We start from the raw sequence: 14,528 nt of genomic DNA on the forward strand, positions 1-14,528 counted from the left end.
GTCACAGAGACTTGGTGCTCCGGCACCTCAGCCAGTTGGGGCTTCGGGTCAACTGGGAAAAGAGCAAGCTCTCCCCTGTGCAGAGAATCTCTTTTCTCAGTGTGGAGTTAGACTCCGTGAGTATGACGGCATGTCTCACGGACGAGCGCGCCCAATCAGTGCTGAACTGCCTGAGTTCCTTCAGAGGCAGGAGAGTGGTTCCGCTGAAACAGTTTCAGAAGCTCCTGGGGCATATGGCATCCGTAGCCACAGTCACGCCGCTTGGATTGCTTCATATGAGACCACTTCAGCACTGGTTACACTCACGGGTCCCGAGATGGGCATGGCGCTGCGGGACACATCGTGTGACCATCACGCAGTCGTGTCGCCGCTCTTTCAGCCCCTGGTCGGACCTTACGTTTCTATGGACAGGGTTGCCCTTAGGACAAGTGTCCCAGCATGTTGTTGTCATAACAGATGCCTCCAGCACGGGCTGGGGCGCTACATGCAACGGGCAGGCAGCCTCGGGGGTCTGGACGGGGCCTCGTCTGCTTTGGCACATCAACTGCCTAGAGCTGCTGGCAGTGCATCTGGCCTTAAGGCAGTTCCGGCCGCTGCTGGTAGGCCAGCACGTGTTGGTCCGTACGGACAGCACTGCGGTTGTCTCGTACATCAACCGTCAGGGAGGTGTACGATCACGCCGCATGTCACAGCTCGCCCGCCATCTCCTCCTCTAGAGTCATACGTAGCTCAAATCGCTGTGCGCCATCCTCATTCCGGGGGAGCTCAATCGTGCGGCCGACGCGCTCTCACGACAGCTCAAGTTCCCTGGAGAATGGCGACTCCATCCCGAGACGATCCGGCTGATTTGGAGTCGATTCGAGAAAGCTCAGGTAGACCTGTTTGCTTCCCGCGAGTCCTCCCACTGCCAGCTGTATTACTCCCTGACCGAGGTTCCCCTCGGCACGGACGCGCTGGCACACAGCTGGCCTCGGGCTCTGCACAAGTATGCGTTTCCCCCAGTGAGCCTGCTCGCACAGACCCTGTGCAAGGTCAGGGAGGACGAGGAGCAGGTCCTGCTGGTTGTGCCTTATTGGCCCACCCGGACCTGGTTTCTGGAACTCATTCTCCTCGCGACAGCCCCTCCTTGGCGCATCCCTCTGAGGAAGGACCTTCTTTCTCAGGGGCTCGGCACCATATGGCACCCGCGTCCAGACCTGTGGAACCTCCATGTGTGGCTCCTGGACGGGACGCGGCAGACTTGAGTGGCCTGCCACAGGCTGTGGTGGACCCCATCACTCAGGCTAGAGCTCCTTCAACTAGGCAAGCCTATGCACTGCAGTGGAGTCTGTTCGCAGACTGGTGTTCCTCTCATCGAGAGGACCCCCGAAGATGCATGATTGGAGTAGTGCTTTCTTTCCTGCAAGAGAGGTTGGAGCGCAGGCTGTCGCCCTCCACCTTGAAAGTGTATGTGGCTGCTATTGCAGCCCATCACGATGCAGTGAACAGCCGGTTCCTGGGAAAGCACGATCTCATTGTGAGGTTCCTGAGTGGTGCCAGGAGATTAAATCCTCCTAGGTCACCCTTGGTGCCCCCCTGGGATCTCTCTATAGTCCTGGCTGGACTTCAGAAGGATCCCTTCGAGCCACTGGATTCAGTTGAGCTGAAGTTCCTGTCTCTTAAGACAGCGCTCCCGACCGCGCTCACTTCCATCAAAAGGGTCGGGGACCTCCAAGCATTTTCGGTAAGCGAAGAGTGCCTTGTGTTCGGGCCGGACTACTCTCACGTTGTCCTGAGACCCCGGCCTGGATAAGTGCCTAAGGTTCCCACCATGCCCTTCCGCAATCAGGTGGTGAACCTGCAAGCACTGCCCTCGGAGGAGGCAGACCCGGCCTTAGTGTTGCTGTGTCCCGTAAGAGCTCTACGCATATACGTGGACTGCACCCGGAGCTTCAGAAGCTTGGAGAAGCTCTTTGTCTGCCACGGAGGTCAGCAGAAAGGGAAGGCTGTCTCCAAGCAGAGGTTGGCCCACTGGATAGTGGATGCCATCGCCTTGGCGTACCAATCCCAAGACGAGCTGTGCCCCCTCGGGGTGAGGGCTCACTCTACACGGAGTGTTGCCTCCTCCTATGCGCTGGCGCACGGCGCCTCTCTGGCAGACATCTGTAGAGCTGCGGGCTGGGTGACACCGAACACCTTCGCGAGATTTTACAGTCTCCGCGTTGAGCCAGTTTCTTCCCGTGTGTTGGGTAACAGGTAAGTGTCGGGAAGAGCTGGCCGGTGTCACGCTTGCTGCGCCATTCCCCCTCACCAGGGGATACGAGCGCCTGCTTTCTCCTCCAGTTCAGTTCCCCGGACGGCGAACCCTGGTGGAGTTCCTCCAGCACCCCCGGCAGTCAGACTGGGCGGAGCAGTCTGACGCCAGGCCCAGTACTGGTGCTAGCTCGCCCGGGTCTCCGGTCAGCCCCTGTACTCGGCTAGGTGTCCGTATGGCCTGATTCCCTTCGGGTAATCCCACACGTGTATTCGTCCACGGTACGGTTTCCCTCACGGTGTTACCTCCCTTTGGGCAGGATGTGGCCTCCGTAGCGTCCTTCTCCGGAAGGCTCGCTTCCCTGTCGGTACTGCCAAGCTGTACAACAAACAGGAAAGACTTGAAGCATCTTTCATGGAAGGTCGAAATCCCTTCCGACTTCTTGGGGTAAGGAACAGTGGCTTGGCTATCTCCAGCAGCAATGTACTCAGTGGTCCCTGCGGGCACCCAGGCTAGTGAATTTGCGCTGGGGCGATGGGAAGGTTGCGACCTTCGCATGGCATTTGTCTGTCACGTGCTAGCTTGTCAACATCTGCATGCCACAAGGTTGTGACAGGGTTCAGGTTGTGGCGCTTTCCATAGGACCCCTAATGTCGTCACGACATAACTCGTAGTGACCGACAGATAGGGAACGTCTCGGTTACGTATGTAACCCTCGTTCCCTGATGGAGGGAACGGAGACGTTATGTCCCCATGCCTCAATCCTGAATCATCGCTGGTTGCCAGGGACACGTTCTCGGCTCCTCAGCGGAAAACCTGATGAGTGGATGCACCTGTCGCCCTTTTATACCCGTGTGCACGGGGAGTGGCTCAGGTATGCAAAATCCACTAGCCAATATTCATTGTCAGAGATGATTGGGGCTTCCAAGTAAATCCCCTAATCTCGTCACGACATAACGTCTCCGTTCCCTCCATCAGGGAATGAGGGTTACGTACGTAAACGAGACGTTTTTGATGGGAATTTGTACAAAAACAAAGGCAAGAGATATTCAAAAATTCTACATACTGGTATACTGTGAGTTGCAGAAAGGTATAATTCTGATAATGTACTATGTAGCACAAAACAGATATTTTATAGTTTTACATACTGGTATAGTTTGAGATGCAGACAGTTTCTCCTTCTGTTGATTGATCTGCTGCCACAGCAGTGATGCAGAATGTGTAATTGACTCCAGCAGTCAGACCAGTGATGTTATAGAAAGTGTTCGTTGTTGAATTTCCGTTTGTTTTCTCATCGGTCCATTGAATTTTAAAGAAATCTATATTTCCACCTGGTTCATTCCATGTCAGAAACACAGATGCTGTTGTGATGTTGTTTGCTGTGAGATTCCTGATCACATCTGGCTCTGTGTGGGGAGAGAAAAGTAAATGATATGTAATGGTGGTAAAATTACAACAGATGCATGAATTATACAATTATGATTAAAGTAAAGCTCAGATGGAGCTTCGATGCCAGCTCTTCAATGCAAAGATGATTTAATAAGTTTAACAGCCTATTGTGTCTTATTATTCTATTAAATTAAATAATTAAATTCTTAAACTAAATTTAAGATGACAGACATTTTTAAAAGGTTAGAAAAAAATATAAAGACCCTGTATAAAGATGAAAAGTAGGGCTATACGATATATCGCATGCGATATTTAATGCGCATCTTGTTCAGTTCATTATAAACGTGGTTTTGCGCAGCTTGTCAGTGAACAACGGCTCTGTGTAGTAAATGCTGCTCCATGTGAAATCACGCACGTGATGGAAATTACAGGTGAATACAGAACCGGCTTTACTGACAAGATGGGCATTAAATATTGAATGCGATATATCGTGCAGCCCTAATAAAACGTGCCCCTGGAAATCAATTTGAAGTGGAAACATTTCCCTATGGGAAAGTTCATTTATAACACTGATGGCAATTAACATGAAAATACTCTTCATCTCTGGCTTTGTTGTTTAAAGTGTTATTTATGATTTTAATGAAGTTCACAATTCAATATTATGTGATTTTTTTTTTTATATATATAATAATAATAATGTTTTCAATTATTATTTGTTTACATAGTTTGGCTAGCAAAGGTTTTTTTGTTTTTTTTTTGAATGAAGATTGTATTGTTTATGTCATTCAGATTAAACATCCAATCAGAGCTCTTACTGGTATACAGTGAAATCTGATTGGCTCTTCCCTCGGTCACATGATCAGCTGCAACTGCAAACACTCTGAATGTGTACTGTGCTCCAGGAATCAGATCATTTATTTTGATGGAGGTGTTTTCAGTAGTCACATTCTTATCTTCATATTCTACACGGTAACGGAAGCTTTGACCGTCTGGTTTAGTCCAGTTTAGTAAGACAGAGGATGTTGTGATTTCAACAGCTGTGAGGTTCATGATGACGTCAGGCTCTGCGAGTGAAAAATAACAGACATTCAGTGATTAAAATACTTTTTTTTTTTTTAGAATCCGGTTCTGTGTGGGGAAAGAAGGGCAAATAATTAGCAGTAATGGAATGAACTAAAACAGCTGTTTGAACAATGCTATTATAAATTAATATAATATTTGTTTTTAGATGAGAGCTCGTTGAGTCCAGGTACGTCAGATACAATGGTGGCCAAAATAATTAGAACACCAACTGAAAAATGGTTTTAAGTCAGTTATTTCTACCTTTTGCTGTGTCAGTAATAAATATCAGTTTACATGTCTTTACAAGATTTTACACTTTACACTGATTTACATACAGTCAAATTTTATACTGCAAGAATTGTTGCTACAATACATGAAATTTCTGTATGAATGCAATTTTGTTTTATTTTCTACTTTTCAACATACATTTAAAAGGTAGCTTCTAATGTGTAAATATAAAGCAGTCAGTCAAGTTTACATTATTTAGTAATCTGATTTCTTCTTTAAACAAAAAATATATAACAAACAAGATTTATGTAACCGTTTCAAAGAAAAAAGGGATGTTTTTTATATGTTTTGGAGCATGGGCACTGACATCTTGCAATACCACAGCGTGTGGCATCCCAGAGTTGTTAGCTCTGTTGGTTAGTGAAGTAATATAAGACTTTCTTTACTTTCTGTCTTTGATTTTTACCATAATTGTATGAATACCCAACATTAAACTGTCTAAATCACAAAGTTTTGATTTTGTTATCCCAAACATTGTTTTCGTAACACGAGGCGCAACGTGATGTAAACAGACAACGCTTCATACAATATTGATCATGTCACATCTTATTTTTATGTCAGACCTTTCAGACATATCTGCATTACACTGGCTCATTCACTAATAGTGATATATATAACATATTTTATGTTCACCTACGAATACAATTAGCTTACCTGCTGTTAACAGGATGTTTAATCTAATCACCTATCTGAACAATCGGACCAGTGCTGCTTAAGTTTATCGTTACCATGTGTTTTAAGTCTTTTCAGATTAAATATTAAAGTGTTTCCAGTAGTGCTGTCAATCGATAAAAACAATTAACTAATTAATCACACTTTTTTGGGGGGAAATGAACTGTGATTAATTGACATCAAGCTGCGGCTGACAGAGACTCTGAAGAGGGACTTCAGGAGCCAGATCGAGATGGTAAGCAGCACATCGCCCGCAACGAGGATCATCATGTCAGGATCGCTTCCCACGTATCGACGAGGACACAAAAGGTTCAGTAGACTTTTTGTTCTAAATTAATGGTTATTGTCATGGTGTTAAGAACAGAAACGGCTCTTTGTTAATAATAGGAATCTTTTCTGGGAATGTTCTAGGCTTTTTTGTGCTGATGACCTGCACCCCAGCAGAGTCGGAGCAGAACTCCTGTCGGACAACATCTCCAGGATGCTGCTCCATCTGACTAGTAAGCCAATTTTCAAATAACTTTTACAATGGCTTTTGTTCTACACACTCAAATGATAGAAGTACTTGTGTTCAATCTACAGTATAGATACTGTGTCTGTTCCCCAAATAGTGAGGTCAAAATGTAAATTTAACGCAGGATCTAGAAAAACTCTTATTGTGATTTAACCAGAAAAATGCAAAATAAAAGAACAAAAATCATTTTTAAAGCTTGAGCTCCTAAACATTAGATCACTCGCATCCAAAGCAGTTATTTTAAATGAAATGATCACAGATAATTTTCTCTCAGACCTCTTGGTTAATGTCAATAAAGCGATAATTGTCAGAGACTTTAACATTCACATTGATAATACAATTGATGCGTTAGGACTTAATAAACTTTTCTGGGGTCAAGCAAGACGTCTCCGGGCCCACGCATCGTTTTAATCATATGCTAGTTTTAATTATATTGCATGGAATTTATCTTACTAATATAGATATTGTACCTGAAAGTGATGATGTTACTGACCACCACCTTGTATCGTGCATGCTGCGTATTACTGATATTAACTATATGGCTCCGTTATTGTCCGGATAGAACTATTGTTCCAACCACCAAAGACAGATTCACAGATAACCTGCCTGATTTGTCACAACTGCTCTGTGTATCCATAAATGAACTAGACAAAGTGAGTAGTCAAATTAAAAAAGTTAGAGAAAAATGACTCCTTGTGACTTCTTGTGAACTGTGACAATATATATATATATGGAGCATAGCGGTAGTTCTGGCAGGCCATGTTAGTCAAGCTCACATCAGCTGACACTCAGCTGATCCACGTCGAACTATAGGATCACGACACCAATCATAATTCCCTTCATAAGGTCCCTTCAGTCATTATTCAGCAGCTATCGCTTCGCTCAGGAACTAATCACCCACCTCCATCCCCAGCTCCTCCTCTTGTCCAGTCAGGACTTGGCAGTGAATATATCATTGAGTCAGACCACTGAATCATGTTGTTAAAATAATCACGTAGAACATTAATGGTATCTGCTACATTTATCACTGATGATGGTTCAGTTCTGTTACTCTGCTCTCCCTGCTCCTATCCATGCTAGGCTGTGTGGATGGGCAGGGAGTGTTTGCCCAGAACAGAACCATTCCCCCAACCTATAATGTATGCTAATCGTAAGTTATATTGACGATAGTGGTCCTGACAGAAATGTATATATTGTTCACAAGGAGTCAAAGAAGCACGGACAAGGAGACGAGGAATTCACAGAATGAGAGTCTTTAATCATCCAAATGGGAACATAGAGCACAAGAAAGACATTCAAGAACCGACAAAACTAACTGAACAGACTTGGGCTTTTAAACACAGGACAATCAGGCAAGAACGAGACACACCCGGAATCAAATTTAACACAATTTGACATTTATAATTCCCTCAAAATTCAAGATAAGTCATGCCTCCGCATGATTTTTATGTCTGTTATATTTATATCAACTGATAGGTAATATCACATGAAGAGTGCTGTTTTTCTCCAAATATCAGCATGATTGTAAATGTGATATTGATTTTATAAAACAGCTCAATAAACAAGTTAATATTAATTTACTTACAATTTAGACACAACAGTTCCTGTTTTTGCTCTATTTTGGCAACAAATGTCATTTGAAACAAAGACACAGCAGAACATTTTTGCATCTCCGAGCAACACCTACTGGCGTTTTTAGGTTTATATTTAAAGTATATTTTCCTTCCCTCAATAAATCCTTTCAAATATCATTATTCCACCTTTTTTTTACATAAAAGCATTAATTATGCATTTCTAACTGTCCTGCATTAAACAGTCTGTGTGAATCCATATACATGATACTTCAGATAGAGATGCTGTGTCACTTTGCATTGCAAGGAAAACTTTTGTTGATACTGATTTGGTAACAGCACTATAGTGTCTTACTATTTGAATTTATTGATTAAATTTATGAATTTGACACAAAAGTTGATGCATACATTTAATTTGGCTAGAAACATAACTGGCCTTATAAAGGCAAAAAAGCCATCAATGTTAAAAATAAATTTAAACTGATTGGAAAAATTAATTTCTGTTACTCCTGCAAACTAATTACTACACAGAATATGAATAATATCAAAAGCTTGGGGAGTCAGCTGTCCACCACGGCAGTCCTAAACCTGCCAAGGTACCAGCAAAAAAACAAACTGAGAAATGGACTTCTGCTGTTGCCAGAAGTGGTTATATTCATTTTTGTTTTACTTTCGCATCACCCAAAATGTCAGTATTTACTGGATGTCTCTGAGATCTGGCTAAAGTATGCATCAGCGATGTCCATCGTATTGTTGCACAAGTGGAACATGGGATTCAAACTCTACATGTCAAGTTATCTGCTCAACTAGTTTAATGTGTTGTCCTGGCCGAGAGCAGCAATGTGTTCATTTTATAGCATGTTTTTATTAATTTTAAAAGCAGACTGTTTTTTTTGTTTTTTTAATCCATTCTCATCTATTGATAAAATTGACAAAATTACAGAAAATATCTAGATAACATTTTTTGTCATTATCGCACACCCCTAATGTATAATTTTTTTTTTAGAGAAGTATTATTTTTCCTATTTATACCCAAAACAGGATGGACTGGCCATTATGGAGTACTATAAACACATGCGATATCTGTTTCATTCACACTGGAAGCCTTCAAGCAGAAATTCTACTTATGCATCACAGAAGTAAATAGAAGAGTAAATAGAGTAATAGCACTCATGGTGCTCCAGAAAATCCCTAATATGGACAAAGGCATTCAACTATCGCTATGACTGAATAAAAAATAGCGATGAAACATGAAAACAATAAACACTCGACTGCGACAATATACAGTATAGATTATATGTGTTCTTCAAGCCATTTTGGGTAATTTCATAATAATATATTTGCAATTGCTAATCGACATAGCCTTTATTACAGTATAGAAAATATTTTCTGCCTCATTCTGTGAAAAGAAGCCACATGGCAAAAGGAAATTATTGGGTATGAGACAGCTCGGCTTTGGTTTAAAAGAGTTCAAAAATATTTGTTATCAGTCATGACTTAACGGGGGAAAATAGAGCAGACACTGAATAAAGCTTTCTACTGTGCATGTGTCGACCGCCTGCATTCGCGTACAACTTCAAATGGAGTATACTTTGAAAGGCTAGCATTCGATTGTACGCATACACTAGCATGCGCGTACAAATACGAAGTATACTTAGGCCTTTAGAAACACTTCTCCTTGCAAGTCATTACAAGGGAAGATATTTGGCGTGTTGCTTTTTCAAATGCACGTTTTAAGCGGGGAGGAGACTCACAGGTGCACAAACAGAGCCACTTCGAAGAGAAATAAAACACGCAGAAGCTATTTAAATGCAACAGGGAAAAATTATTTAATTCACAAGTGCGTATTGAACCGTGGATTTCATTCCGAACGGTTGAATATTTTTCAGAATTGTGGCATCCCTACAATGACATTAAAAATAAAATAAAATACCAATATAATTTTCCTATTAATACATTTACTCAAGTTGTACATGAATAAAAATACTCACTTGAAGAAAAAAAAAGTTGCTTACAGTTAAATTTTATACTGCAAGACTTGTTAAAATGCATGAAATTGCCGTAAACTTTATGATTACAATTTTGTCTTATTACTGGCCACGTTCACACAACAGCAGAATACGGTTGTCAGTCCAGTATTTGAGTAAGTGAACTAACACCCTTAAATTTTCAGGACTCACAACTGCAGTCTCAGAAAACATGCTGTGTGAATGGAACAGAGGCTGTATCCGAAATCGCCCCCTATACCCTCATTCACTATTCCCTACATTAGTCCACTCATATAGTTCACTTGAATGAGTGAATGAAAACGAGTGAGTGAATTCGGACACTAAGTGCACCGGAAGGACTGCCCCTTTTGCATAGTTTGCTTCCTGTTATATAATAATTTGATACGGGCAGCTCCAATAGTAAGATTGAAGGATTTATCTAGAACTCAGTCACGGAAATTATGTATAAACCCTAGTAGTCAATTTACAATTAATTTGTACCTCTGTTGTATTACGCCGTGGACGAGTGCTTCTAAAATTAATGGATGGATGATTCAGCTGTGGGCGCCATCTTCTGGTGAGACGCGGGAATTCACTCGGCGCGCGACTCTCTGGGGATTCTCTAGCCGTTGAGTGTACATCGCTTGTACACTCGTTTTTGCGGTGCATTGTGGGATTGAATGAGTGCACTCGAGAACATCCACTATGGTTTCGAACACCACTTAAAATGGCTGTCCCCTCAAATAGTGCACTATTTGAGGGTATAGGGGGCGATTTCGGATACAGGACTGGACAACTAGTTATCTGTCACATCATACAGTGCAAGTCGCTCTGCGGCACAAATACACGTCGACCATGTTGTGTGTTTTCATGTGTGGTTTCGGTAACATACAGTGACGGAGAAGTGAGCTGTGTGTCACCTGTACGTTTTTGATCCAGTCAGTTTTTCTCCACTACAGCCACTCCCGTCAGTTTTTTGTTCTGCATGTGACTCAAATACTCCGTTCCCCCCCCCAAATATTACTGCTGTCAGTTAACGAAGATTAGACAGAACAGGGCTCGACAATAAGGACTGCCCAATGGCCTGGGGCCAGCGTGAAAGACATTCGGGACAGTCGACGGATTTGTCACTTGCCCGATCAGGCCACTGCAGCCTCGTCATGAAAGTTTATTATTTGCATGTGTTTTTAAGCCTTGTTCATTTAAAATTCAAGTGATTTAAAAGCATTAAGGTGCGAAAGACAATTACATTCTGTACTCGCACACTATTTTCCATGTAAACAGCGCTGCACACAGACAGCCGCATGACATGCGCAAGCCCTGAATTGAGTTTCTTTCCATGCCTGAACGGGCAAACAAAAGTATGTCAAAATACCCATCTTGACTAGTAACTTTTTAGCTTTAAAGGGGTCATATAATGCTACATGCACTTTTTCAAGTTGTTTGAACTGAAATATGTGTTGGCAGTGTGTGTACACAACCACTAAAAATCTTAAAATGCTAAAAGCGTTTCTCTTAGTATACTTCTTTTAAACTAAAAATAGGGAAGTATACTTTTAGACTTCTCAGAAATGGGCTTTATGTACTTCTCAAAAACATACTTAAAATTACATTTAAGTACACTTGACTTACACTTAGAAAAAGTCTAAATATATTTCAGATATAGCTTGTGCTCTTAGAATCTGTGTATTCATTATTATACGGTAGGGGGCGCTTGTACACATCTTCTGTACAGAATTTCCCCCCAAAAAAACTCAAGTGAAGAAAAAACCAAAACAACATGCTTCCACGTGCGATCATCAAACATAAAACAGCATCAAAACTGTGTAACGTATGGACTAAAATGTCACCAATGAAGAGGCAATAATGACTGTCAAGGTTTGGGGTGTTGATCGATTTCATCAACGTTTTGATTATCATTCTGAATCCAATTCATAGTCTTTTTTCAGCTTTTTGTTCAAAATGTTGTTTATCTCTTTATTTTTTCATTTATGAAACTTACCCACATTCAAGTGTTTAAAAAAAGAATGCAAGAAACTAGAATAAAATGTTTTTGTTTACAAGCAGATACCCTGTTCTTTCTTTTGATGTTTTGTATGTTCAGATATTCATATAACAAAATGTATACAAATTAATACTTAAATAGGGACATAGTAGTATACCTAAAGTATGATGTGAAGTTCACTTAAAGAAAACTTGCAGTATAAAACTTCTAAACATGCAGTTTACTGAGATTATACTTATATAAGTACTGTAAGTATACTAAAATGCTACTAGAAGTATTTAATTAGTAAACTATCAGTATACCTATAAGTTCAATTTTAGCAGTACAAGCTAAACACTTTGATGTAAACTTGTTGTGTACTTAAAAGTATAATTTTATATACTAGAAAGTGGGCCAATTTAGTCCCAAGGAGTATTGAAATAGTACACTTACAAGTATACTACTAGTAATACATAATACATTTACTCAATGGTCCATGAATAAAAATACTCACTTGTAGGAGCTGATGTTTCAGACCCTGTTGAAGGAGAGCTTGAAGTGGCAGGGGCTGCTGGGATATTTATATGTAGAAAGAAAAGTAGTCAATTTTTTTTTTTTTGCATACAGTTAAATTATAAAAATAAAATAAAAAAATAAAAAAAATAAAATAAACTTTAAATATACTACTTTTTGGTAAGGGTAGTTTTGTATTTATTCTAGTTTATATGAAAAGTTTCATGTAGCATAGATTAAAATTCATATACAGAGTAAATCCCTTTCACTGAACATGTTAAAAATAAGCTTGAAAATTGTCGGAAGCGTGGTGGTGGTGACATTGAAGGCGAGCGACCATGGTGCTGTAGTTCGTTTATAGCCTAAGCTTAGCTTTTAAGTTCTGCCGCTTTTATTTAGGCTTCAAAATTCATAACAGTTATTCAGCTCCATTTCTGTTTCGTGCAGATGTTTTATATAGCATAATTTCACAAAGCTAAAGTCAGACCAGTCTGTTTTTGCTTCAGATTTTTTAATTATACAGTCTATTATAAATCAAACTTTGCAAGTTTTTTTGTTTGTTTTTTGGATCGATTCATGATTACAATGCAGTGGTTGTCTCTAATTTCAAATGGCTATGAAAAATCAAGGTCCAACACAGAGTGAAGAATATGCAAATGTTATTTGTATATGTCATTTTTTATTTCTGAACCTGAACATCTAAAAACATAAAAACCTAAAGAATCATTTAATTTCTATCTTTGTGCTATATATTTAATTGTGCTATTATTTGTAATTTGTTCATTTGTTATTTACTGGCTGTTTGCTTGTCTTTAATAAAGTTTGAAATTTGTATTTGTCAGGCTAGTGGTTTTTGCTGTGGTATCGAAATTGAAATCCAGAATTGTAAAATTTAATAGGTATCTAAAATATTGGTAACAGAAACTATTTTATTTATTTTTTTGTGGCAGGGCTAGTCAGAATGTTGGCAGGGCAAGTAAAAATTTTAACCACTGACCAAAAAAATCCTTAGCGTTGACCCCTGCGGAAGAACTCACAGCTCGACTTGTCTCTTGTCATGTCAGAAAGTGATAAAACTTTCAGTTTTAAGGAAGTCACCATCTATGATATTACTTTGGTCATTGTCCCTGTGGTTACTGGTAAGGAATATAGGCTTGACTTCCATTGCACTTTCACCTACAGTATTCAAAATGCTACTGAAAGCTGCTGTATGAACAGGATATTTTGAGACTCACACCTAAGTAAATGCAGTTGTCAATCCTAAAAACTGACAGTGAGAACATAGCCACTATTTCCTATTTCCTATTTCCGATGGTCATTTTTAATGGGTAGATGATGATGTTTGATATTTGGGATTTGACATGAAATATGCAGAGTTATTATTACAATATACCACATTAACGAAAAAAAATTAATAAAATACAAATATAATTTTCCTGTTAACACATTTACTCAATGGTCCATGAATAAAAATACTCACTTGTAGGTGCTGATGTTTCAGACCATGTTGAAGGAGAGCTTGAAGTGGCAGGGGCTGCTGGGATATTTATATGTAGAAAGAAAAGTAGTCAATTATTTATTTATTTTATTTTATTTTTTTGCATACAGTTAAATTATACACTGTGAGAATTGTTGTTAAAATACATGAAACTGCTGTATGAATAATTTTTTTTCCTATTAACATTTCTATTTCCCAACATAAATTTAACGGGTATTTGCTGATGTTTAATACCCGTTACTATTACAATATACTATTACAATATCCCACATTAACAATAAAATTTATAAAATGACACCTGGGTCATTCCGTGTCAACTCATCCAGAGGTCCCCAGCTCAATTTTTTATTTTACTAATATATATATATATATATATATATATATATATATATATATATATATATTTATTTATTTATTTTTTATTTATTTTTTATTTATTTATTTTTTCTTAAGAAAGATAAACTTGTTTAGTGATGAGAGCCTAAATATTAAATGTTGTGGATGAATATTTACTGTGTAATCCACTATTTTATAGAAGGGGGTCAAAATGTCAATTTTCACCTGAGATTCAGATCCAAATTACAGGGGGGTAAAGTGACTTAAGAAAGATTCCAGCATCATTATATTATTTTTACACAGAGATTGATAGGTCTATTAGTAAAATATGTTGACTTTAGCAATCTTTTTGCATTATGTGCCAATGGTGTATTCAAAAATGGGGAAACGTACGCTATGGGGAAAACTCCTTTTTCTCCGAGGACTGAAGACTTTTTCAATCACGCAGTGTGACTGCACGGCCATTGGTTCGTGCAGTAA

General features: G+C 39.8%; 1 protein-coding gene across 1 annotated transcript in view; it reads right to left on the reverse strand.

Moving 5' to 3' along the window:
• The window catches only part of LOC306866890 (receptor-type tyrosine-protein phosphatase beta-like), an 88,325-nt gene that overhangs the window by 47,299 nt on the left and 26,498 nt on the right, over nt 1-14,528 (reverse strand). The window contains exons 11-14 of the mRNA XM_079412314.1: nt 13,695-13,751; nt 12,216-12,272; nt 4,438-4,686; nt 3,382-3,639 (exon numbers count right to left, since the gene is read on the reverse strand). Of these exons, the coding sequence (XP_079268440.1) occupies nt 3,382-3,639; nt 4,438-4,686; nt 12,216-12,272; nt 13,695-13,751 (621 nt within the window). The remainder of the gene's footprint in view (nt 1-3,381; nt 3,640-4,437; nt 4,687-12,215; nt 12,273-13,694; nt 13,752-14,528) is intronic.

This window comes from Barbus barbus (genome assembly GCF_936440315.1).
Source record: "Barbus barbus genome assembly, chromosome: 48".
NCBI classification, from domain to species: Eukaryota; Metazoa; Chordata; class Actinopteri; order Cypriniformes; family Cyprinidae; genus Barbus; species Barbus barbus.